The 24,886-nt window shown below is 41.4% G+C and overlaps 1 protein-coding gene across 4 annotated transcripts in view; it reads left to right on the forward strand.

Moving 5' to 3' along the window:
- ATP10B (ATPase phospholipid transporting 10B (putative)) overlaps positions 1-24,886 on the forward strand; it is a 517,664-nt gene that overhangs the window by 449,186 nt on the left and 43,592 nt on the right. For all 4 annotated transcript variants that reach the window (XM_077266119.1, XM_077266120.1, XM_077266121.1 and 1 more), the window contains 3 exons: positions 5,886-6,090; positions 16,983-17,068; positions 20,444-20,550. In XM_077266119.1, coding sequence (XP_077122234.1) covers positions 5,886-6,090; positions 16,983-17,068; positions 20,444-20,550 — 398 coding nt within the window. The remainder of the gene's footprint in view (positions 1-5,885; positions 6,091-16,982; positions 17,069-20,443; positions 20,551-24,886) is intronic.

Raw genomic sequence — 24,886 nt, forward strand, 5'->3', positions numbered from 1 at the left:
ATTTGTATTTTTCATATGCTACAGCTTTTCTCTGTAGCTTTGTAAAGAATCCCGGGCTTTGTATAGGTCTTGTTATGGTGATGGTTAAAGGGGGAGGTATTTGTATACATCGGAGTCAGGAAACTTGAAATATCAGTCTAACTGGTTTCAGTACATGTACAGGGCTGGTAAAGGGATCGGATCCTACAGTTTATAGGGCAAAGTACAATACTGTAGATGGCATCTCTGGCTCTAGAATGAATCTGATGCATTGGCTGTAATCTGCTCCTTTAGACGGACTCTCCCACCACTTATCCACACAGCAAGGAAGTAACTCTCGGACAGGACAACGTGCACCGAATATTACCAGTTTGGAGTATTTACCTATTAGGAGTGATTCCTGTTAGGAGTTAAGGTTATGGGGGAAGTGATTTTCATGTAGTATTTGTATGAACTACACAGACCCCTTTGAAGGGAACCTGTATCATTCATCATGGTATCTGATATATAGGCAGTATGGTATAAAGCAGGTTAATTTACAGTTTTATAAGAAAAGATTCAGTGGAAATTGAATTTGCAGTTCTCAGACACTGATGGGACCACCCACTGGACTCCTAGGCATTAACTTTTTGTTAGCCGGAGTATTACCACAGCAGCGCGTGTTACTTCATATAAGCAGCAGAATCCAACGTAAGGCAAACTGTGTTTAATATATGCAGCTTGAACTGGAACAAAATAAGAAAGCTTTGACAGTAACTACCGATATAATCTAGTCCATGTAACACATGTCTCTCTGTGAAGGAAACAGCAGCAGAATGATGCAATCAGTGAGTGTCCTCTGACCTTTTTTTTTTTTTACAAACTTTAACAATCACAGCATAGCTGACAAATGAACACTCATAGACATTCAATGCAGACTACAACAGGAATGGAGTTGTTGCATTTAAACTTATTCCAACACCCCCACTCAACAACTGCTTATCCTGTTAGTCCCATTGCAGTTCTGAATTCTTCAAACTTGGCTCTTGACAATGGCTTTGTCAAAACATCTGCTAACATCTTGTCAGATTCACAGTAAACAAACTTTAGAACTTCACGCTCTACTAAGTCACGCAAGTGATGATGTTTAACATCAATGTGCTTTGTTCTTGCACTTATCCTTTCACTGCTGGCGAGCTTGATACATCCTTGGTTGTCCTCATAGATAACAGTTGGTTCAGCTAGTGGTTTGCCGAATTCTTCCAAAAGTTGCTTCAACCAAATTAACTCTTGACTTGCATGAGCAGCTGATGTATATTCTGCTTCTGCAGAAGACAATGCAACTGACACTTGTTTTCTACTCGACCATGAGATTGAAGTGTGTCCTAACTTGAACAAGTAACCACTTGTTGATCTTCGATCACTTGAGTCTCCAGCCCAATCTGCATCTACATATCCTCTGAGAATTAGATCTCCTGATGCAGAAATCTTTAGACTTAACTCTTGGGTTGCCTTAAGATACTGAAGAAGTCTCTTAATTGCATTCCAATCTCTTTGGCGTGGCTTGCTTACACGTCGGCAGAGAATTCCCACTGTGGCTGAGATATCTGGACGGGTTGTGGTTGCTATGTATAGAAGTGCCCCCACTGCTTGTCTGTAACTGTCATTTGTGGGTAGCAGATCTTCTTCTCCTTCCAATTTTAGGTAAGATGGATCCATTGGAGTTGATATGCCTTTGGCTTCTGACATTCCAAACTGGTTTAGAACTGTGGAGATTTTAGAATTTTGATTAAGAAGAAAACTTCCATCTTCCTCTCTCTGGATTTGGATTCCCAAATAGTATGTCACATCTCCAAGGTCCTTGGTCTCGAAATGCTTGTTCAGAATTTGACCTAGTTTTGAAATTTCTCTCTCTTCTTGATGCGCTATTATTACATCATCCACATATAGAATAACATACATCCAATCTTGTGATACACCTTTTGTATACAAACATGGATCCGCTTGAGACCTTTTAAATCCTTCGTCGATTAACACTTTGTTCATCTTAGTGTTCCATGCTCTTGCTGATTGCTTAAGGCCGTAGAGAGATTTTTGCATTCTGCAAACAAGGTTCTCTTTACCCCTTTTAACATAGCCTTCTGGTTGAGTCATGTACAGCTCTTCTTCAATGTCTCCATGTAGAAAGGCTGTTTTGATGTCAAAATGTCTTACTTTCATCTGCTGAACAGCAGCTATGGATAATAAAGTTCTGAATGTAGTTTGCTTGGCAACTGGAGCAAAAGTAGCATCATAATCTTCACCATATTTTTGTGAATATCCTTTTGCGACCAATCTTGCTTTAAAACGGTGAACATTACCTTCGGAGTCATATTTGTTCTTAAAGACCCACTTACATCCAATTGCTTTCTTGCCTTGAGGTAGCTCTGTGAGCTCCCATGTTTTGAGCTTATGAAGGGATTCCATTTCTTCATCAGCAGCTTTTATCCATTTTTGCTTCTTATGAATAGGCAGTTTTTGCATTTCCTGCCATGACTGTGGCTCTTCTTCTGGAATTGATCTGACCATATAAGAAAGGCGTTTAGCTGGAATTCCTTTATTTGATCTTTCTGATCTTCTGATCTCCTGAGGTTGGCTTGGTTCTTCTGTTTCTTTTTCAGTACTTTCAGAGCATATCCAGACTTCAGTATTTTCTTTGAGATTCTCTTCAATGTCTGGAATCACTGACTGAAATTCTTGTTCCTTAGGTTGAATTATTTGCGTAACCTCATGAAATTTGAGCGATACTGAGTTTTCATCAATCACTACATCTCTGCTGATTGTTACTGTGTTGGTCTGTGGGTGCAGGATTCTGTATCCTTTCTGAGTTTCACTGTACCCCACAAGAACTCCTTCCTTTGCATGAGATTCCCACTTAGAACGTTTTTCTTTGGGAACATGCACAAAAGTTTTGCTTCCGAATATCCTGAGATGCTTCAGGTTGGGCTTCTCACAGTTCCATAGCTCATATGGAGTTTTACTTGTAGCTTTACTTGGCAGTCGATTTTGAAGATAGGTAGCAGTCATGATGGCTTCTCCCCAATATGTTGTAGGTAGGTTTCCATCAAATAGCATACTTCTTCCACTTTCACAAAGAGTTCGGTTCTTTCTCTCTGCTGTGCCATTCTGCTCTGGGTTGTATGGAACGGTTGTCTGGAACACGATTCCATTCTTTTTCAGGATGGTTTGCACTTTACCACTTGTATATTCAGTTCCATTATCTGCTCGCAGTACCTTTGGTATTCTTCCAAATTTGTTAAGAACTGCAGCAAGATATTCTTCAAGTTTCTGTGGAACTTCATCTTTACTTTGAAGTAGGTAAGTAACAGTATATCTGGAATAATCATCAATGAATGTGAGAAAATATCTCTTCTTGCTGGGAGTAAGAACACTCATTGGACCACACACATCTGTATGTATCAAATCCAGTATCTGTGCAGATTTAGTAGTGCTTACTTTAGGAAACGATTTTCTGGACATTTTCCCTTTTAGGCAACTTGTGCACTTCATTGTTTGATTACACTGGTTGATTGCAATACCATTTGCAAGTTGAGCTAGTTTCTTTACTGCTTCTGGATCTCTGTGGCCTAGGCGTCTGTGCCACACATGAATACAGTCCTTATGAAAATCTTGTCTAGCACTGTAAACAGTTTCATTGCATTTCAGCTGATAAAGTTCATCTTTGATTTTTCCTTCGGCAAGGGTATGACCCTTCTTTGAAATGATGCATCTGTCATCCTTAAATGTAACTATATTTCCTTGTTGTGCAAGCTTCTTTACAGATAAAAGGTTACTTTCAAGTTTGGGAACATACAGCACGTCTTTAACTGGGATTTTTCTGACTTGTGCTGAGGATTGAACTTGACAATGGAAATAACCATCTCCTATTCCTTCTGATGTCATATAGTGACCATTAGCTAAAATTACCTTTTCAGACTTGCTTTCATCTAGATTAATGAAGAAATCCTTATCACGTGTCATGTGAGCAGTCGCTCCAGAGTCAATACACCAAACATGGTTTGCATATGGGCTTGTGCTGACCCCAAATGCAGTCGCAATACATGCATCTTCCTTCTTTACAGCTGTTTTAACCTTTTGATGACTGTCCTGCTTTTTAAACTGATTCATTCTTGCTTTCCACACTCTGCAGTCTGCTTTAAGGTGACCAGGCTTTTTACAGACAAAACATTCACGAGTTTCCTTTAAATGACTCTGAGCTTTAGAAAAGTACTGTGTCTTTAATGCTGTTTCTGCTTTACATATATTATTGCTAATAGTCTCTGACTTTCTCTTGTATTCATCTGCAAGTTTCCCTTTCACATATTCTAGTGTGAGTTCATCATCTGGTCTGGCATCTAATGCAGTCACAAGCGTGTCATAACTTTCTGGAAGACCACTTAATAGTAATGCAGCAACATGAAAATCTTTAATTTCTTCACCAATACCCCTTAGGCGCTCCACAATCTCTAGGGTGTTTCTGATATAGTCCTGCATATGCTGGCCATCACTTAATTTAGACTGATACAGCTTTCTCATAAGATATAGCTTATTGCTGAGATTTGACCTTTCATGCACTTTCTGTAATTCTTCCCACATTTTCTTTGCAGTATCACATTTGCATACATGTACAATCTGGTTATCATCTATGCTGAGGGAAATAGTGCTTTGTGCTTTCTGATCAGTCTCTAGCCAATCACCCGGTACTGGGTCAGGCACAGGCTGTTCAATACATTTCCATGTACCCTCTCTTATAAGTAACATCTTTACCTTGAATTTCCAGGAGCTGTAATTGTGATTTGTGAGACTTGGCACTGTGTACTTCACTGCATTCCTTTCTGTAGACATTCTTGTCTCTTGTACTTCTTTTTTTTTTTGTTACTGGCCCTTTAAGCTGCGCTGTCCGGTGCTCTGTACACTGCGGTACCTTTGCGTTCCGGTGTCCTTGTATTCCGGGGGTTCCTCTGTGCTGTCTGCGCTTGGCTCGCTGCTTATTCCGGTGACTGGGCTTTTTACCATTTACTTTCCGGTGGCTGGGCCCATAACCTGTTAGCCGGAGTATTACCACAGCAGCGCGTGTTACTTCATATAAGCAGCAGAATCCAACGTAAGGCAAACTGTGTTTAATATATGCAGCTTGAACTGGAACAAAATAAGAAAGCTTTGACAGTAACTACCGATATAATCTAGTCCATGTAACACATGTCTCTCTGTGAAGGAAACAGCAGCAGAATGATGCAATCAGTGAGTGTCCTCTGACCTTTTTTTTTTTTTACAAACTTTAACAATCACAGCATAGCTGACAAATGAACACTCATAGACATTCAATGCAGACTACAACAGGAATGGAGTTGTTGCATTTAAACTTATTCCAACACTTTTTCTACTGAATCCTCCCCTAGAGATTAATCTGTTCATCTTCTGCTCAATATCATGCTGCCCATACAACATGGAGAGCTCCCACTGACTCATGGCCTTATATGACCCTCCAAGTAGTCCCCCATGGATGTGCTAACTGAACAAGCACAAGCCAAACCTTGGTCTTTTGGAGACTGTACAAAGTTTGATATATATTTTGGGAATTGTGGAATCTACTCTGCATTCATTTTCTTTTCCGGATAAAATTAATTTAGAAAGCTCTAATGGTAACACTAGATGGGGAATTATCCTTTATTTCATTGAACTATGGTGTAAATGTTACTCTGCAGTCGATGAAATAGTTATTCGAAGTATCAACAGATTCTTATTTTTTTAGAAGTTAAATATTGTTGACATCTAATTTTTGTATTTATATTTTGCTAATATTTCTGTTATATGTCTGCGACATGGTACTCCAGACATATGTCCTTAATAATCTTAAAATAATTTGTATTCTGTTTGTTCTGTTGAAGGAAAGAGAAAAGCTTTGTGGACAAGTGCTGGAAGGACGTCCGGGTTGGAGACTTCGTGAAGTTGTTCAGCAATGAGATTATTCCAGCAGACATTCTACTTCTCTACTCATCTGACCAGAATGGGATCTGTCACATAGAGACTGCTAATTTGGATGGAGAAACAAATTTAAAGCAAAGACGAGTAGTCAAAGGTTTTACAAACCAAGTAAGTATTCTCCGAATGTTAGTTGCTCCTTGAATACAAAGTTCATTATTCTTCAATCCTTGTTTACCCTGGCATCATTTAATTTCTAAGTTAGGACTATGTGTTTGTATTGTGGGAAAAAAATCTATCTGAACATCAGATATTTCCATAGTACTTGATGCCCATCTAGAGCCAGTGCTGAACCTCACTGTGATGACAACTGTGCGAGAACACTTTCAACACCAAAAAAGAGGAAGAATCATTTCTTTCAGAGTGCTTCCGACCAGTCTTTGAAGAACGTAATTAATGGATGGGAGAGAATTAGTCAGGAATGAAAAATCTAAATGTGGCAAGTGGTGATTATTCGCTATTCACCTACTGACAAGCACTCCAACTCCACCCAAACAATGTAATATGGTGAAGCTCGATAGTGCTGATTTTTCTTTTTACCTGTTCACTTTTGTCATAAAGAAAAATTGTCAGGGCATTGTCGAGAGTCAGGGTACAGACATCTTGTATTTAAGGAGAGGTCATTACCCCATCTGCACCCATTGAATGCACTCCCCGGCATCCGTATAAAGCTAGTGTTAACCAACAATTTTGTTGACAAGACATCAAGTCTTGAATTTGACTGAGCGATATACCTGTAATTTACGGTAAGTCGGGCAAATTTTTTAGGTTTGCAATATAGCTGTAAAAATATAACCTTCCAAATCACAGCCAGGTGACAAGCAAGTGGCAGACACAAATGGCTTATGTTGTGCTTTATGACAGCAAGGTCACCTCTGACCTGAACTGCGGAAGGTTTGAATTTTTGGTGACGGCCGTATTGCAGTCCCATTGTGTTGCACGCAGGATTGTTCTCTCATTGACATCTGTAGAAGAGATGATCTTCATGTCAAATGACCAAAGTTACCATATGGGGCATATTTTTGTGTGGCGCATCTTAGGGGACCATCATCAACTTATATCGAACATTATATGGGGCATCTTTTTGTATGAAGCATCGTATGTGGCCATCATCAACTTTATGGATCATTATATGGGACATATTTTTGTATGGAGCATATTATGGGGTCATCATCAACTTTATGGAGCAGTATATGGGGCATATTTTTGTATTGAGCATCTTATGTGACCATTATCAACTTTATGGAGCATTATATGGGGCACATGTTTGTATGGAGCATATTATGGGGTCATCATCAACTTTATGGAGCATCTTATGGAGCCATCATCAACTTTATGGAGCATTATATGGGTTGTATTTTGTATGGAACATCTTATGGGGCCCATGTCTTAATTAATGTAATTTTATTGGCATCTATTTTTATTTTTGAAATTTACCAGTAGCTGCTGCATTTCCCACCCAAGGCTTATACTCGAGTCAATAAGTTTTCCCAGTTTTTTGTGGAAAAAATTAAGTGCCTCGGCTTATACTCGGGGGTCGGCTTATACTCGAGTATATACGGTACTATTAAAAATATTTTCCATTTTCAAGAATAGAAGGATTTTTAGATTTTTAATTTTCTTGTTTATTTCTCACTAAAGAAAAGCCACATTAGTGGTCTGCCAGTGAAAGCAGGTTGCGGGATGCAGTAACAGACAGAACGCAGAGCCAGTGTTAACAAATTTAACAGTTTTAATTTAATAGGGGGTTAACCACTCCCAGAGAGATGAAGGGTTAAACGAGGAATAGCACTTATCGTGTCAGGAGTTCTTCAGAATGTAGGTACCATTTGGGGGTTGGTAGCACCGGCAACGGCTGGTGCCGTGTTTATCAAAGAGATTCGGTTGGTAACAGCGGTCCGTCTTCTGGTGGCAGCGGTGGGTCTCCAGCACCTTCCGCTGAGCCCATAGTCCATGAACATATGCGGCTGGAGCAAACAAGGCTGCAGCACGATCAGGGTTCCCCGTTGGCGGGAAAGTGCATGCTGATCAGGTAGGCTGCAATTGTCTGTCCAGTACCTGGTTCTCTCTCTGCGGCACATGCGCTTTACTCACGGTCACGAAGCACACGGCACCTCGCTCTCTGCCAGTTACCAGGCGCACTGCACATCTCTCTGCACTTCCTGCTGCTTATGGTGGGAGTACATGGACGTGGGCCATTGCAGTCCCGGTGCTCAAGGGACGGAGCACTTCTCTCTCTGTGCTGCGTGCTGCCTGTTCCCGCCAAGACTGACTGCTTCTGCTCGCGCTGTGGCTGTTGCCGCTTAGCCACACCCCCTGTTTCTCAGTGCAAAGGTCTGTCCGGTCTCTTACTCCTTCCCCTGGACAACAGAGGAGACAGTCCGGAGCCCCTGTTCCTGAGTGCAAAGGTCTGTCCGGTGTCTTATTCCTTCCCCCAGACAACAGAGGAGACAGCCCCGACCGTTCCGGACAGGTACTCACGGCCCGGTTCTCCTCCTTACACCAGCAGTTGTCTGTTATCTACTAAGCAAGGAGTGTAATGCTTAGAGTACAAGTTGTTGGCTATACAACTTAGAAGCGCTGCTCTGAAGCTGGAGGGATCACTGGCTTAACTTCAGAGCCCCAGTTGACCTCCTATACTGTAGAGCCTTGTAGCATCAGAGAGGAGCAATGCTGTGGGTCTGATCGGTCAATCAGGAAAGAACGCCATCACCCTCGTTTCTGCCATCCCCCGCACCCCTTCACTGGAAGCCAGAAGGCTGGGGCTCAGTGCCCTGTGGTTATGTGTCAACCACTTATACCCTATTTATTTGGTACTTTCTTTGGAATATTTCTTCCAAATACTCAGGCAATCCATGACATCCCTTCATTATTTTAAGCCACCATTAGCCAACAGAACATACAGAAAAAACAGAGATCTCTATACTTTGTGTGTTAGAATGTATAATATTGAAGTTGGGCATTGTAGGTGTCTGGATAACAAGTAATTTTTCATTTTTACTGAGAGTTTTACTTAAACAGTCAAAGACGACCACTGCAGGTCATTTCACATTCTGCAAAACGTTAGCAGACATGTGACGTGTCCAAAGTAATACATTCACCTGATAAAGATTTATACATAGTATATGTTTAAAGAAGCGCGTGTGTATGTGTGTGTGTGTGTGTGTGTGTGTATATATATATATATATATATATATATATATATATATATATATATATATATATATATATATATATATATACAGCTCTGGCAAAAATGAAGAGACCACTGCAAAATGTTCAGTTTGACAGATTTTTCTCTTTATAGGTATATTTTTGAGTAAAATGTAAATTGTTCTTTTAGTCTATAAACTTCTGACATGTCTCCGAATTTCCAAGCAATAAATTTTGTATTTTTTGTCTGAAAAGGAGAAATGGTCAAAATTACAAAAAAAAACCTGTGCTTTCAGACCTCAAATAATGCAAAGAAAACAAGTTAATAATAATTTAGAAACAACAATACTAATGTTTTAACTCAGGTAGTGTTCAGAAATCAATATTCTGTGGAATAACCATGATTTTTAATCACAGCTTTTATGTGTCTTGGCATGCTTTCCACCAGTCTTTTATACTTCTCCTGGCGCAAAAGTTTAACCAGTTCTTTGTTTGATGGCTTGTGACTATCCATCATCCTCTTGATTACATTCCAGAGTTTTTCTATAGGGTTCAGGTCTGTAGATTGGGCTGCCCATGACAGGGTTTTGATGTGGTGGTCTCTTAATTTTAGCCAGAGCTGTATATATACACATGTAATGTAGTGTGAATGTATTAATATGCTCACCTACTGTGTTCGACGCTTTTCTTCTACCCTTCTCAGCGATGTCTCCACTCTGCAGACTCTCCAGATCACACGGTTATTTGCGTGACTTTTGCAATATAAGTCTATGGGGAGGGAGAACGAGACAGACTAGCATTATAAAAAAACTGAAACATCCAGCTCATGCATAGAGTGAGCTGGCTAGTCGCAATTGTGGTTATGTCATTTAGATGAGCGAAACGACGCTGGACATCGAAGAGAGCAGCGGGTAGGTGAGTATAGTAAAAGGGTTGTCCACTACTAGGACAACCCCTTCTTGATTTAAATGTTTGGCCGATAAAATAAAAAACCTTATACTCACCTCCCGTGCCGACACCGTTCCAGTGTTATCGGCACTTGCAGTCCCGGGGCTCTCATGCGGTTGTTATGACACGTGAGCCAGAAAAACAATTGGCGCTGGCATCACTGTGGGGACAGCGACGCCAGCGCTGACTGGGTGCCGGGCTTTTTTATTGTATCAGCGCCAAGCTTTAGATCAAGAGTGGGTTGTTCTAGTAGTGGATAAAACCTTTAATACACTCCGGATACACTACATGCATGTACACACTTTTAATAAAGAAAAAATATAGATAGGAGTCATTTAATTCGCAATTTAATGCTCAAAGATGCTGTGAACTGTTGTCTTAATTGACATTACACCCTGGCTATATTCAAAATGTGTGAAAGAAATAGATTTTTTTTTACAAAAACACTGTTGACTAAATCTTTTAGTAGAACCGCTGCTATGTAATTTTCGAACATGACTCCGGAGCAGGTCATCCCAGTTTGCATATCTTGTCACACGAGATTCATTTCCTGTGAACCCCAGTGCATTTCTACCAGGTGCTAATAACTCGTCCTTGTAATTCCCTTGCGCAGAATAATAATAATACTCTTGCAGTGTAAAACAATTTCATTAAATTGGTTTAATGAAAATTGAAATTGGACCGGCAAACACTTGAAGATTAGTTTTTGGCCATCACAATGCCCCTTTATCCCTGCCTCATACATAGGTGTTCCGTTAATGTTCTCCAGTCGCTCTTCCTTCTGAGTTTAATACTTAATAAGATAAGCTCTTTGTGTCTTTCGATACGGAAGGTTAAAAGAGTTTGAAGGTACGGTAACTTCTCCCCTCGCTATGAGGGTATCTTTGAGGTGACCGAGAGATTAACTTTTCCTTTGACATTTAGGAAAATTTCTCCTGAGCTGTGAATTTAAAATAAGCTCTAATTGAATCTACACTTTCAATAGTGTTTAACTTTGGAGGAGTTCTGTTATTTGGCAGATAAATGCCACCTTCAACATCTTACAGACAAATGTCACTTCAGAGAGGGAGAGAGAAAAGGAAAGAAGACTTCGTAGGAGTTGAACTTTGCGTTGAAAAGGCGTCGTCATTACCATTGTGCCGTAATTACACTTCAGAATGGAAGTCACGAACGGAATTGTAAAACCGCCCCGGCTAAAGGAACAATCCTCCCTGACGGCAGCAAAGAATCAATGTCCTATCATTATTGATTGTACAATGTGCGTAAAGCAGATGTCAGCATCGCGCTGCGTTATCTCGTAAATGTTTCATTAGTAGCAGCTCTTAATTCTTGTACAAGGAGATAACTAACAAAAGGCAGGGCACCATAGCAAACCTTAGCTAAGTCCCTTTATTTCTTGACAGTGGCATTTAAGGGTTAAACCACTAATATCAGGAGCTATTTGATGTGCAAGATAGGACTTTACTAAAAAAAAAAAAAAAAAGCATAATGTCAGGCAGAGTAGGTACATTATGGCCCCAATTGATCAAAGCAATTACGCCAGAATTGTTGCACAAATTACTCTGAAAAGTCACAATATTTTTGCACAACATGAAGTTGCGCAAGAATTTTGTGACTTTTACAATAGTTTCAACTAGTTCTGTCAAAATGGGTGAAGCTTGGGTGTGATAGTACAGCTCGTCTAACTCGTAACGAGCGCTGGTGTTCCTTACTCCAAAAATTGTACTTCAGTCCATAACTGGAGTAAGATTTGTGGCGGAGAGCATACAGCTTCACGCCATTTGTCAGGGTCATATGCCACCTCTGATTCATTAAAAAGCATGCACCTTTAATGAATCAGGATTGTCTTACTCCAATATTACCCCCTTATGGAGACCAGTGAGAACATCGCCGGTCTTCCTGAATTGAAGCCTACGTGCCCAGCTTGGCAGCCTAAATAGTGGTGTCATCATCGATTTCAAGACCGTTACATCCCAGGGTAGGGGCCTTGTCTGTTAGGGACCAGGGGTTCTGTAATGACCTAGGACGGGAACACAGTCTAACAGGGCCTAAGGAGTCTGGGGAATGTAGCAAAATACGGAGCTACACAAATGTAAACCATTCCAGATATCAATAGTCAAATTCTTTTTTTATCTTTCCCTTGAAAAAAAGTCCTATAACGGAAACTTCTACTGTAAATGAGTTCTGTAACGAGAGGATGAAAAATGGTGAAAACCGCATCTCCGAATGGCAGGATGGATTAAATAAACAGCCATTAATTTTGTAACAATTCCTAAAAACCATAACATAGAAGAGGAATACATGTGATCTATTTATTTTTACCAGTGATGTGATTCATTAACGGATGCAAGTGAATTAATTTGCACTTGTGGTGTCTAAAACTGATTTGGCAAAGATATAAATGTGTTGAACCAATTTATTCTTTTCTCAAGTACTCACATTTGCTCATTTTAGAGCAGATTTTTTTTTATTTTGCATTTGCCGATCTGCTGACAGGCCACACAGACGTATAATTGTCCTGCGCTGACACTGGGTAAAATGCTGCTTTTGTGTAACGTGTACCTACAGACAGTTTTACTTGCATTAGCTTATATTACGAAGCTGATGTTTTTGTTTAACTAGATACACATCTGTATAAGCAAAATAATTTCATATTTTATATTTGCAAATTTTATATTAATGTTGTAAATATTTCATTTTTTATTTTTAAAAACTTTTCCGGGGTGGCCACTCTGGAGGCACCGTCTGTGGAAATTGTGCAGTATGGCATATGCAATTTGACCCCTGCAAAAAATAGAAGATAGTAAACAAGAGAAAAGTGTAGATTAGTGGGAACTCAGCAAATGAGTAGGTTTGTCCTCCCCTGTATGGATCATCCTTCTAACAAGCAGAATGGTCATTCTTCGGGTGATTGGTTGGTTGGTTGGTTTAGATTGGCAAAAAGTATCATTGGGGGATGTGCGGCGACAAATGAAATATTCTATGGGGACTGATACATCTTATTAAGACTTGCTCTGTCCCCATCATAATGTTGGCATGTGTAAGACAAAGAGGTTCATGGGGTTTTCCCCAGGTAATTTCCATCAACATTTTAATCAATAGCTCTTGGAATAATAATAATTTCCACATTTCGATGTGTTTAAAAAAATGTTCCTGTGCTGAGATAATCTTTTAAATGTTGGGGAAATAAAATTCATTTTCTCCCCAGAGTGTTCAGCTATGTGCAGGCGCCGGGCAGGTTAATAATGCTATTAATATGCAGATTAACTACATATCTACAGGTTGTTAGCATTTTTTCTGGTGACAGGTTTTCTTTAAATTTATGCATGATATCCCTATATTAATGAAGGATATAAATAAACAGACTCTTTAGATTTTCTTTGGAGTGTCATGGAAATCACATGCCGGTGTATTTCTTGGTCCTCTCTTGAGCTGGAAACTGAGTCTGAGAAACTTTCAAGTTGTAGATATAACTATTTCAACACCTATGTAAATAGCTGGTAAACAAGCTCCTGGTTACATAGTTAACTAGCAGGCGTTAATTCATCACAATACAGTCCCCAGGAATGGAGGAGTTCATCATCACTTTCCCTGGACACTAAAGAGGGTCTGAAGATTTGCATGCCAAGCCTCTGTGTATAGTGCCTGTCCGGCCTTACCATGCTTCCAGCTATACTATGGAGATGCTATCAGTGATGGGTCAAGGAGACCATGGGGCCTGGGCCGTATCCTAAGTTGGGCTCCTGCTTCACCATAATTGTTCTACCAGACTGTGTGTACAATCAACATCACTTTTTGTACTAGCATTACAACTAGATGCTACCATTCCCATTATCGAAGTCCCACATTGACCATGTCACCCGTCTCTCTGTATAAGCCTGCGTTGGGACACATCCTCTTGACACAAGGGAAATGGTGACACTCAGTTATCCTTTAGACATGGATTACACAAAGACTTTACCTCTATAACAGATATGTATTACCATAACAAACAGATCAGGAATGGTAATTCTTAGTCTGTAATTTTAATCTTTCTGCTCACTTGCATTCTTCCGATGTAATTTCAGAAACTGGCCATGCGTTGCATGTTGATGCCTACTCCTAAACTCAGTGATATAGTGGAGAGGACTGTTAGGATTCCGTCCTCAGCTTGACCCATTTGCTGGATTATTTTCGAGAAATGCAAGTTGGTAGAAAAAAAAGACTGATTCGGAATCCATGTTTTATGGTCATACAAACTTTCAGAGTTTCAAGCAAATTGTTGAATCTCCATCATGATGATGACTAAATAATTCCCATGTGTAGAAGAAACTGTATTGTGACATCCTGCCTGGTAATGTCTGTCATGTCTGCAGTTTGGTGGTAACATAGATTTGCAAAAATTGCAAAATATAGAACAGCATTACACTTAAGTCAAACTTCAACCTCTCAGGTATTCCCTTTTTACTAAGCTGAGCTATCTGTAACGTTGCTGCTGCCGGTGGTGCATTGTGCATTTGCCTCCTTGTGTTTTCATGCTTCACATGCTGTCATTATGGAGGACATCACGAGAAGAGAATCTAATTAGTTTTATGTGGATGAGATTTCTCACTTGTGAATTACGTGCCACTTCTCATTGTTGTTGGCCTGTTCTTTCTGTGCCAATAAGGACGTCTTCCTTCTGATGCTCAGTAAATTATTTTAGTTGTGAGTTTAACATTCAGATACAGCTAATTAGGTGCTTCATATTCGATTAGTATGCTACATTTAACCTTCCTCGCACTCCCATGGTAGAGTAATTCATTTAGAAAAAAAAATCAGGTAACTGGCTGTACAATTGTACCTGTGTTAGAAAAATTAAATTAGATTAGGAAACGGTATGAGCCGCCTGAGTGTCAAGGAGAAGTAGGATGTGGGGAAAAGAATTTCTGAAGATGTCTTGCTGGTGTAGAAGCACTTCAGACGTTCCGCCACAGTGAGATGTTAGCAAAGCTGAGCTCACAAATGCATGATGCAACTCAAAAGATGGTATAATACCCATCAATCCTATTGTTAGAGAACACTTCTTTTCTGGTAATCACCAGAATGTAAAGGTTCTCTGGGCAACCATGTGGAGCATGCCCAACTTATCAGTCTTGCTTTAGCTCCGCTCCTACAGAATTGAACTCCTAGTAAATGGGCCCCATAACTTTGTCATGACAGGAGAGATCTGCATGGTCCCTCAGGTGTCAGATCCCTTGGTGTTGACTGATAGCCTGTGTTCTATTTTTCCTTAAAAAATTGGACCACAGGTGTCTCTGTCAGGCCAATGATTTTCTTAAGCTAGTCTCCATGTTTAACTTGACTGCAATAATCATACGAGCAATAGGTTCTGCTGAAAAGCAAGCATTCTCCAGTGCGAAAACCAAGATACTTACCGATTTCAGAGGGACAAGCCATGGGTTTGGGGGTCTTCCAACTCTCTCCGAATGATCATCTGTCCAATTGTTTTGTTCTAGGAGCAATAAGCCATCACCATATGTGTCTAGCAGTGACTTAAGGTGCATTTATACTGAAAGATTATTTTGCATGAGCGTTCCAATGAACACCGGTTTGACAATATTTTTGCAGCCTAAACAGGCTGCCAATGAACGCTCAACACTTGTTCATCAGGTGAAATAATCTTCTGTGCAGCACAAAACTTTTTGGTAGCGCATGGTCCAGTTGCTGAGAACAATGGCATTGTTCTGTGCTTATCGTTAAGAATGGCCTGCCTCTCTCGGTTGTTTATTTTGTAGTGTGTTACTGTATCTCTTAGAGGACAAAGGAATCAACAGTCCAAAATCTGACATGACAGATCTTTATGACCCTGAATGTCATCTGCCAGGAGCACCTATACTCATTAGACTGTTGGTCAAAACCATTGACATCGGCAGACTTGGCTGACACATGTACAATGGTTTAAAGTCAATTGAACCCACTAATATCAACAGGTTTGATGGATCATCTAATGGATCATCCGTTTAAATCCCAGCACCCAACTCTTTTGCTCTCTTGGAGAGGAGTGTTTTGGCAGCTGCTTTATTCTCTCTTTCCATTGAAAGCATATGGATACTTGTCTGATTATTCATGTGTTGGGGGTTGTAAGCTTTCTGGTCACATATATGGCATATGTATGGTCAGCGTAAATGAGTTATCAGGGACTATATTTTTTTTTTACAATGTGCCTAAGAACTAACAGACAGGTAGTTGCTAACTACCATCCTGTTGTACAGTCTCTGCTGGCACAAAGTGGTCATAGACCGCTCCTGCCAGTGACTCTGTGGCTCCTACTGACATCACGTTGAAAGAGCAACAGCTTCTATTCTGCTTTGCTGTTCACGGAGCTGTCATGCTGACTGGCAGCCTGCTCCCCGCCGCCTAACTGCAGGAAGCTGACAGTCAATCAGCATGACGCTGACAGCCACGCTTGTTGACAGCAGCCCATAGGAGGAAGAAGTTGTTCTGTTTATGTGAAGCAGCTGAATTGCCAACAGGAGCGGTCAGTCACCATTCTGAGCCAGTTACAACAAGCAGGTAATTTTCAGCTACCTTCCTGTTAGTTTTTATGCTCTAGTAATAAAAAAAAGTCCTAGACAATCTCTTTACAGTCTTTTATCCAGAACAAACAGGATATTGCAACACTTGAGGTCAAAGTACAATTAATGACTTCCTTATTACAAGTTGTCTAAACAACAATTTGGCTATTTAATGGAACAACCTATGAATCAAATGAAAATGGCAAAACCAAGAAAATGACTTTGGTGGGTTGATTATTTAGCAAAACGGCTTGATGGACCCTAACAAAACAACTTTAGTTTACAGGAACATATTGTGGCACAACGCATAAAATTAATAAACATTTAGAAACTATGTAATTGATTTTGATGTTTTTTTCATTCTAGGAATCTCCATTTGACCCCGAGTCCTTTAAATATACTATTGTATGTGAGAAGCCAAATAACAACCTCAGCAAATTCAAAGGTTACATGTGAGTATTTGAAGTGATACGTCGGCATTGAAATGTTAGGCAAATATCTATTATTCACGTTCACATTATTCTCATTAGGCCCAAGGGTTACAAGGTGAGTTTCATTCGTGGAGGCAATGCACAAAAAGGGAAGGGAGGATGGTGGTAGAGCAAGTCAACGATATTTGGTTATTTTATTATACTTCACCTAAACACTTCATCCACAGAAAACTTCTACCCTGTTATTAATTCTTGTGTATAGATTTGCAGCCATTCAGAAGGGGCCGGAGCCGTACTGGGCCAAGAGAGGAAAATAAAGTTTGAATGGGGGCTATGGAATTGGATCAAGGAGGAGTGGGAGGGGGCAGTAAAGGGGGTATAAAAGGAAAAGGGAGGCTATTCTTGTGGGGATATCAGTGAGCAGAGTGTTAATGTTAGAAGAGAAGGATTTCACCCTCATTCTTTTGTTTGTCCAGGAGAGATAAGCTGCTGCCAGAAGTCTCTGGCAGTGGCTAACCCTTGTCCCTATCTTCTCTCACTAAGCAATAAAATAGACAAATGAAGGCGTTGCATCACCGTTTGCCCTGCTCCCAGCTGTCACTTTATTTTTGTGTTTGCTCGTTCATATTCCACATGTTTTGATGTTGATGTAACTTATCTAGAAGACTTTGTAACTTCCTTGTTTTTTCTCGGCACCATGTCAGGTCTAAATTGTTGATTTGCTTTTTACCTAATGTCGCACACAATAAAAAAACAATAAAAGAGCTTTGAAAGTAGTGCATAAAAAAATCAGGATAGTGACAGAAACGTAACAATTAATCAAAGGAATTTAGGCAAGGATTTGTAACTGGGCTTTTTCCTTGCTTTACATATAGAGCGCTCACACCTACATACACACATGTATACAATAAAGCACAGATGTGCGATCACATATCTACAGTTTATACTTAGATCTTCCAACATCTACTTCCATATATACACCAATCATTGTGCATCTGAGAACTTAGTAGGAGGGTGATATGTAGCAGCACTTTTATTCTATACCAAAGTTGCATTTTTATGGTGAATGGAATCTGTCAGCAGGTTTTTGCTACCTCATCTAAGAGCAGCATAATGTAGGAAAAGAGACCATGATTCCAGCGATGTGTCACTTAGTTTACTGGGTGCAGCAGTTGTGACATAATCAGAGTTTTCTCTGCTGTAGATGTAGCAGAGCTCAAAAGCTAACCCCAGCTTTCTGTGTACATTGTATATTGACAGTAAGCTGCTAATCAGTGCTGGGGGCGTGGATGGACCAGGAAGCACAAGGCAGCTAGTCTGGCCGTGATAATCTCCTGCTGATAAAACACTGATTGTATTGAAACAGCAGCACACAGCATAAGTAGTAACACTTGAAATCAGTGTCTCGGCCCGTAACTCATGCTGCCCTCAGATTACATAGCAGAAACCTGTAGACAGATTCCTAAGACTTTGGTGCTGTCTGTTATAGATTTACACATATTAATCTCTTTCTGACTCCCTAAACTCCCTAAATATAATTTTCAGCTGATTGTGAGGCACATGCCCCTACTTATTGCAGATCTTCTTACTCTTGGAGAGATCTGATGGTGCAGTGGCATTTAGCAACAGAAACTTACGTGATATGAGCTCGTTTGCTCGACCTGTATTTCTGAAGTAGAAAGTTGGCAAATGCGACCTGTGCGTCTGTACACTGACCTAGCAGGTTAGGCTGGTTTCACATTTGCAGATGAGGACTGCGTAGTTCCTCTGTTAAGCCCTGCCCACTGCCGCGCCTCTTCCTTCAGCTCCATTGGGTATCCAGGCCATGCGGATGTATGCGGATGCCTCCGCATGCGTCGTTTCCACGCTGTGCAGACCGCAAAAAAAATGCAACATGTTGCGTTTGATGCAGGTCGGCGCAGCAGGAAAATGACGCATGCGGAGGCATCTGCATACATCCACATGGCCTGCATACCTAATGTTAAAGATAGGTGCGCAGGACGCATGCCGATGTAGGCGGAGCTGAAGGAAGAGGCACAGCAATGGGCGGGGCTTAACAGAGGAACTACGCAGTCCTCCGCAAAGCCCTAGTCTGCAAATGTGGACTTGTATCTTCCAGTCATAGGGATGGTACAGGGAGTGGTTACAGCCACTGCTCACTTCACAGGGAGTGCAGCTGTAATCACTCCCTGACACATTGATTGACAGACAGCTCTACAGCCTGTGTGTGCTTGCGCAGCCTTTGTGTGTAGCCTGTGTGTGTGTGTAGCCTGTGTGTGTGTGTAGCCTGTGTGTGTGTGTAGCCTGTGTGTGTGTAGCCTGTGTGTGTGTAGCCTGTGTGTAGCCTGTGTGTGTGTGCAACCTGTGTGTGTGTAGCCTGTGTATACAGCATGTGAGTGCAGCTTGTGTGTGTGTGCAACGTGAGTGTGTGCAACATGTGTGTGTGCACACAGCCTGTGTGTAGCCTGTGTGTGTGCACACGCAGCCTATGTGTGTGTGCAGCCTGTGTGTGTGTGTAGCCTGTGTATACAGCCTGTGAGTGCAGCCTGTGTGTGTGTGTGTGTGTGTGCAACATGTGTGTGTGCAACGTGTGTGTGTGTAACCTGTGTGTGTGTGCAACCTGTGTCTGTGTGCAACCTTTGTGTGTACGCAGTGTGTGTGTAGCCTGTGTGTGTGGCATGTGTGTGTGTGTGCGCAATCTGTGTGTGTGTGTGTGTGTGTGTGTGTGTGTGTGTGTAGCCTGTGTGTGTGTGTGCAGCCTGTGTGTGTGGCATTTGTGTGTGCGCAACCTGTGTGTGTGTAGCCTGTGTGCAGCCTCTGTGTCTAGCATGTGTGTAGCCTGTGTGTGTGCAACCTGTGTCTGTGTGCAACCTTTGTGTGTACGCAGTGTGTGAGTGCGCGCAACGGGTGTGTGTATGTGCATCCTGTGTGTGTGTGTGCGCAACCTGTGTGTGCAGCCTGTGTGTGTGTGCGGCCTCTTTGTATGTGCATACTGTCTGTGTGAGTGCGCAGCCTGTCTGTGTGCATCCTGTGTGCGAGCAGCCTATGTGTGCAGAGCAAGTTGTCAACCAAAGTGCTGGGGAGTGATTACAGTGCGCTCACTATATAGTGAGCAATGACTATTTCCATCCTGCATTTCCTCAATGACTGAAAGTGAGCAGGCACAGAGAGAATATAAGTTAATTTTCTCCCGCTGTTCCTGTAAGGCACGCAGGCATGATTTTAACCCTATTTGCATGCAAATTAACCCTATATCTGAAGGTAAGTAGAGTAACTCGATATGACCTGTTCCCCTTAAGAGCCTTTTCAAAATACCAAAACTTGTATTTTTGATGTAGCCACAATTCTAGAAACAGCTGTTTTAACTGTATGTGATTTATTTTTGTTTATTTGTAGGGATCTGAATAATGGGCAACGTACAGGATTTGGCACAGAAAGTCTCCTTCTTCGAGGATGTACTGTACGAAATACAGAAGAAGCCATTGGAGTTGTGGTCTATGCAGGTGATTTAATTTTCCCATTATTTTTCAAGCATTTGTTATTAGGATTGTGGATACACTTTGGGATCCAAAGTGTAAAAAAAAAATATACCCACATGTTGAATCCTTTTATTAGGGTATGCGCATACAGCATCTCTTTTAGGCGGTTTCCTCAGGATCACATTTGAAAAAGCATTTAAAAATGTAAAAAAAATGTTTTAAGATATCTACTGCAAAGCAAAACCACCTTGCTGTGTATGTGTTCCTTAACTTCCTTAACCACTTCAGGCTTCAAAAGCCGCGAAAAACTAAAACTAGTGACTGACCACTTTTCAGGCATTGTCCATTTGGAAGCTGCCCAATATTTTAATGCACTATTAAAAAAATAAGCTGCCAATGGCGAAGCCACCGAGTAAATGGTTAGGGAGACGCCAAAGAAGACACTTCTGGGAAACACTGCCAGCATTTTCCTTAAGCGTCTTGTGCTCCAAAAAACACTAAGAATTATCAAAAGCTCCAGAAAAATCTATTTCTTGCAGCTTGACCTTTCGAATGCGAATATCTTCTATTGTGAAATGAAAGGGTGCAGCAAGTCATCTAGTGACATTTTCACTTTGCTCCACCCTTCCCGTAAGCCAGCACTTCCTCATATTTACCCCATTGGAGGCTTGTGAAGAAATAAGAATTAAGTATATTATGAACTTTCTAAAAATATCCTTTTCATCAAAAAATAGTGAAATGCGTTAGCTCCATGTGCCAAGCTTACAGAAATGTCAGACAGAGATATCGAAACCTGGCATGGTCTGCCCTTTATACATGGGAGAATACATATCCAGGTGAAGTGTCACTGGATGCGCTGCCGATTAATTTGACGAACAGATGATATCCTTGAAAACTTTATTTGAACAGGTTTACGAAGTCAACGCATTTCGAGGTCAACACAGGACCTCTTCATCAGGACAAAAACCTACAGTTTGAGCCATCTTCTAAAGTTCCGGACAGGTGCAGTGCTCGCCTCTGAAGTCGGGAAGCATACACCTGGCTTCAGAGACTCACTGCCCATGACCAGAAGTTTAGAAGATGACTTCCGGACAGGCGCAGTGCGTGCCTCTGAAGCCGGGAAGCATACACCTGGCTTCAGAGACACACTGCCCATGACCAGAATTTTAGAAGATTACTTCCGGTCATGCACAGTGTGCACCTTTGAAGCTGGGAAGCGTACACCTGGCTTCAGAGACACACGGCCCATGACCGTTTGCTATATATTCGTCTAATCATTCTTGTTCTCAATGCATAGGACATACAGTATATTAATTTTCAAATGGTTGTTGTATTTTTCAAACCTGACATGTTCTTGTTCTCCTTTATCCTGGCACACTCATAGCCTTATTTCACGATGTTCCCATCAGTGTCCATAGTGCTTATTCCGGCTGTAGAAGCAGCTAAATGTATTTCTAGTGCCAAGTGAGAATGGATCATGGCTGAAATGAGTCAGATAAATGAAGCTGGCTCTACCTTGCTGAGATCAAGCATAGGGCAGCACGTATGCAGTAATGATCACCTTTAGTCCTCACTGCAGCAATGTTCCGCTGCTTGCTTCAACATTCAGGGCTCTGGAGGTCACGTCTTTTCCGGCATGCTTACTATGCTCATTATTGCTTCAGCCAATTATAAGAACAAAATAAATATTAAATTTAAAGTGTATCTTGCATTAGTATCTTACAAGGGCCAATTTGTCTGGAGCTTTATTAATTAATAGAAGTGTGATAGTTATACAGGCATTATTGCTATGCACAGATTTTCTTTAGGATTTGTAAAAATTTAGTGAAGACCAATGAATGATAAAAAACCAAGCCCTATATTCATCTCTTCAGTCTTGTGTCATTCCAGTGCCGCAGCTTTGTTGCTCCATGCCGGTCTTTGCTTACTTCCTAAAGCGATCATGTACTGGATATTAACATGGCCACTGGAGCCAAACATTGTGCTCGCCAATCACATGACATACACGCCAGCATCAACACTGAGGTCAATGATTGGCTGCAGCAGTGATGTGAGTGATCTGTGACTTGTGATTGCTGCAGGATGCAAGCTGAGACTGGTGGGAATCTTCAGGGTAGCAGCACAAGAGCTGCTAGCGACTGAAGGGGTGAGTATATGGGTTTTTCTCATTTTTCTTTTAATTTACAGTGGATATCTGGGACTTATTTTATTTATTTTTTTACTTTTGAGCTAAGAACTAACAAGCACGTAGCCTGTTCTGCCCGCTGCTGATCTCTGCCGGATAGGAGTGGTTACAGACCGCTCCTGCCAGTGATTCTGCTGCTTCTGCTGACATCATGTTGACAGTATAGCTGCTTCTCTTTTGGTCTGGTCTATTGATGTTACGTCATGCTGGTTGACAGCCGGCTCCTCGCTGCCCAACTGTGGAAAGTCTGCTGTCAATCAGCATGATGTTGGCAGTCACGCTCTATTGATAGAGCAGCTCGGAAAAAGAAGTGCTGTTCTGTTGACGTGAAGCAGCAGAATCGCCAGCTAGGGATCATGGCGGTCAGAACAGACAGGTAGTTAGCAACTACCTGCCTGTTAGTCCTTAGGTCCATCGTAGAAAAAAAATGAATAGTCCCGGATAACCAGTTTAACCTAATTCCTGCTCTTAGCTAAATCTTTACAATTCCTTTACAATTCTGTAAAACCCTTCCTACCCTCCCAATTAAGGAGTGCTGCTAAAATCGAAGGGTATGGCCATTCTTCTCGCTTTTGTTCAGCCTATGGGTAGATATCAGCTTTTATCTGCTTATTCTGATTAGCCACCGGATTGCCGCCCCCATTTATTAAATGCCAGCAGGATGCTTTAAAGTGTAAGTCCTACCTACATGTCTTACACTCTGTACTTTTCTTAAATGTTGAAGCTTCCAGCAACAGGACAATACATGATATGACCCCTCTTGCTTCTAAATTGCCAAGAGGCTCACAGAATATTGGGACATATGTGGTGACTTCTTTCTCCGTCTTTTAGTACCCTGTAGTGTTATTACAGAGACTGAGGGACTTAGTAATGTAACAAGACCAATCCTGATGACAGGCTCCCTTTAAGCCTCGATTAGACAGATTTCTCAGTTAGTGTTGTGATCCGTACATACAACATGGTGACTAATTCAGGACAAATTGCTAATTACAGTATGTCATGAGTAAAGCGTACTTCTTTTAGATGTGCAACAACTTCATCACAGAGACAAATCAGACTACCGAATGTTGTGCTTCCAGCTTGTCAAATAGGATAATACTCTGATTAGTATCTGCCATTGTAGAATACGTTGCATTTTGTCACCATTTCACTGTAGCTATCATATTTAGTTAAGTGGTGCTGACTCCTGAGCTACGAGTAGACTGCAATACTAACCACAACCCATGCATAAGAGGGGCGCTATTTCTAGAATTCCTTGTTATGTTTAATCTCTCACAACCTCTTAAATTAAAATGGGTTGTAACTACCCTTTCGGAGGCGATATTTTTTTTACATTGAGCTATACCAACTTGAAGCAGGACTCCTCAATGTCGCTATTGAGAGACATTCTTAGGCTCACCTGATGAGGTGGATAATCAAAGCCCAAAGTCCAGGTGGGCACATGGGCCATGGACGTTGGTGCAGCAGGCAGTTAAGACATGTGTGAAACAGGTAGCAGAGACACTGGAGATCATAGGAGATTAGGAGACAGGGAACAGGTAGAAGAGGTTCTGGAAATTTCAGACAGGTAGTTGAGGTCCTGGATATCGTAGACAGGTATCACAGGTCCTGGGGATAACAGACAAGTAGCAGAGTGTCACGATCCATTTTTGGATTTGTGGCAGATCTGGTTTCCCTCAGTTTAAAACCTTTTTCTTTTCAGGTCATCAGGGGTTAATGCAGTTTCCCCGGTGGCCTGCTTGTGTATTGCATTGCATTTCTGCTAGGTCAGCTGATGTGGGCGGTGACCACTACCACCATCCTTTAAGAGGTCACCTGGTGCATCAGCTGACTGTCGGTGTTAGTTCATTCTGCAGTGACCTAGCTGGGAGAAGGAGCTTTCTGGGAGCAGTGGTTCTACATCTGAGTTCGGTGTCATTTTCTTGCTGTGCGGTGCTTTGCAGCAAAAAGCTAAGTGTGGTGTTTTTAATACCCAGTCCCTTTTGGTGTCTGTCTTTCCTTACCCCTTGTTGTATTAGTGCAGCGGTGGGACCAGTGCTCTCACCTGCCAGTTCCCTAAATAGGGATAAGAGCAGGGCAAGTGAGGGACAAGGTATCCTGGTTGGCGACGGGGTGAAAGATCCCATATAGGGACGATAGCAAGATCAGGGTACATCCTCAGGTGAGTGCAGGAGG

Source organism: Ranitomeya variabilis, chromosome 5, assembly GCF_051348905.1.
Source record: "Ranitomeya variabilis isolate aRanVar5 chromosome 5, aRanVar5.hap1, whole genome shotgun sequence".
In the NCBI taxonomy this organism is placed as follows: Eukaryota; Metazoa; Chordata; class Amphibia; order Anura; family Dendrobatidae; genus Ranitomeya; species Ranitomeya variabilis.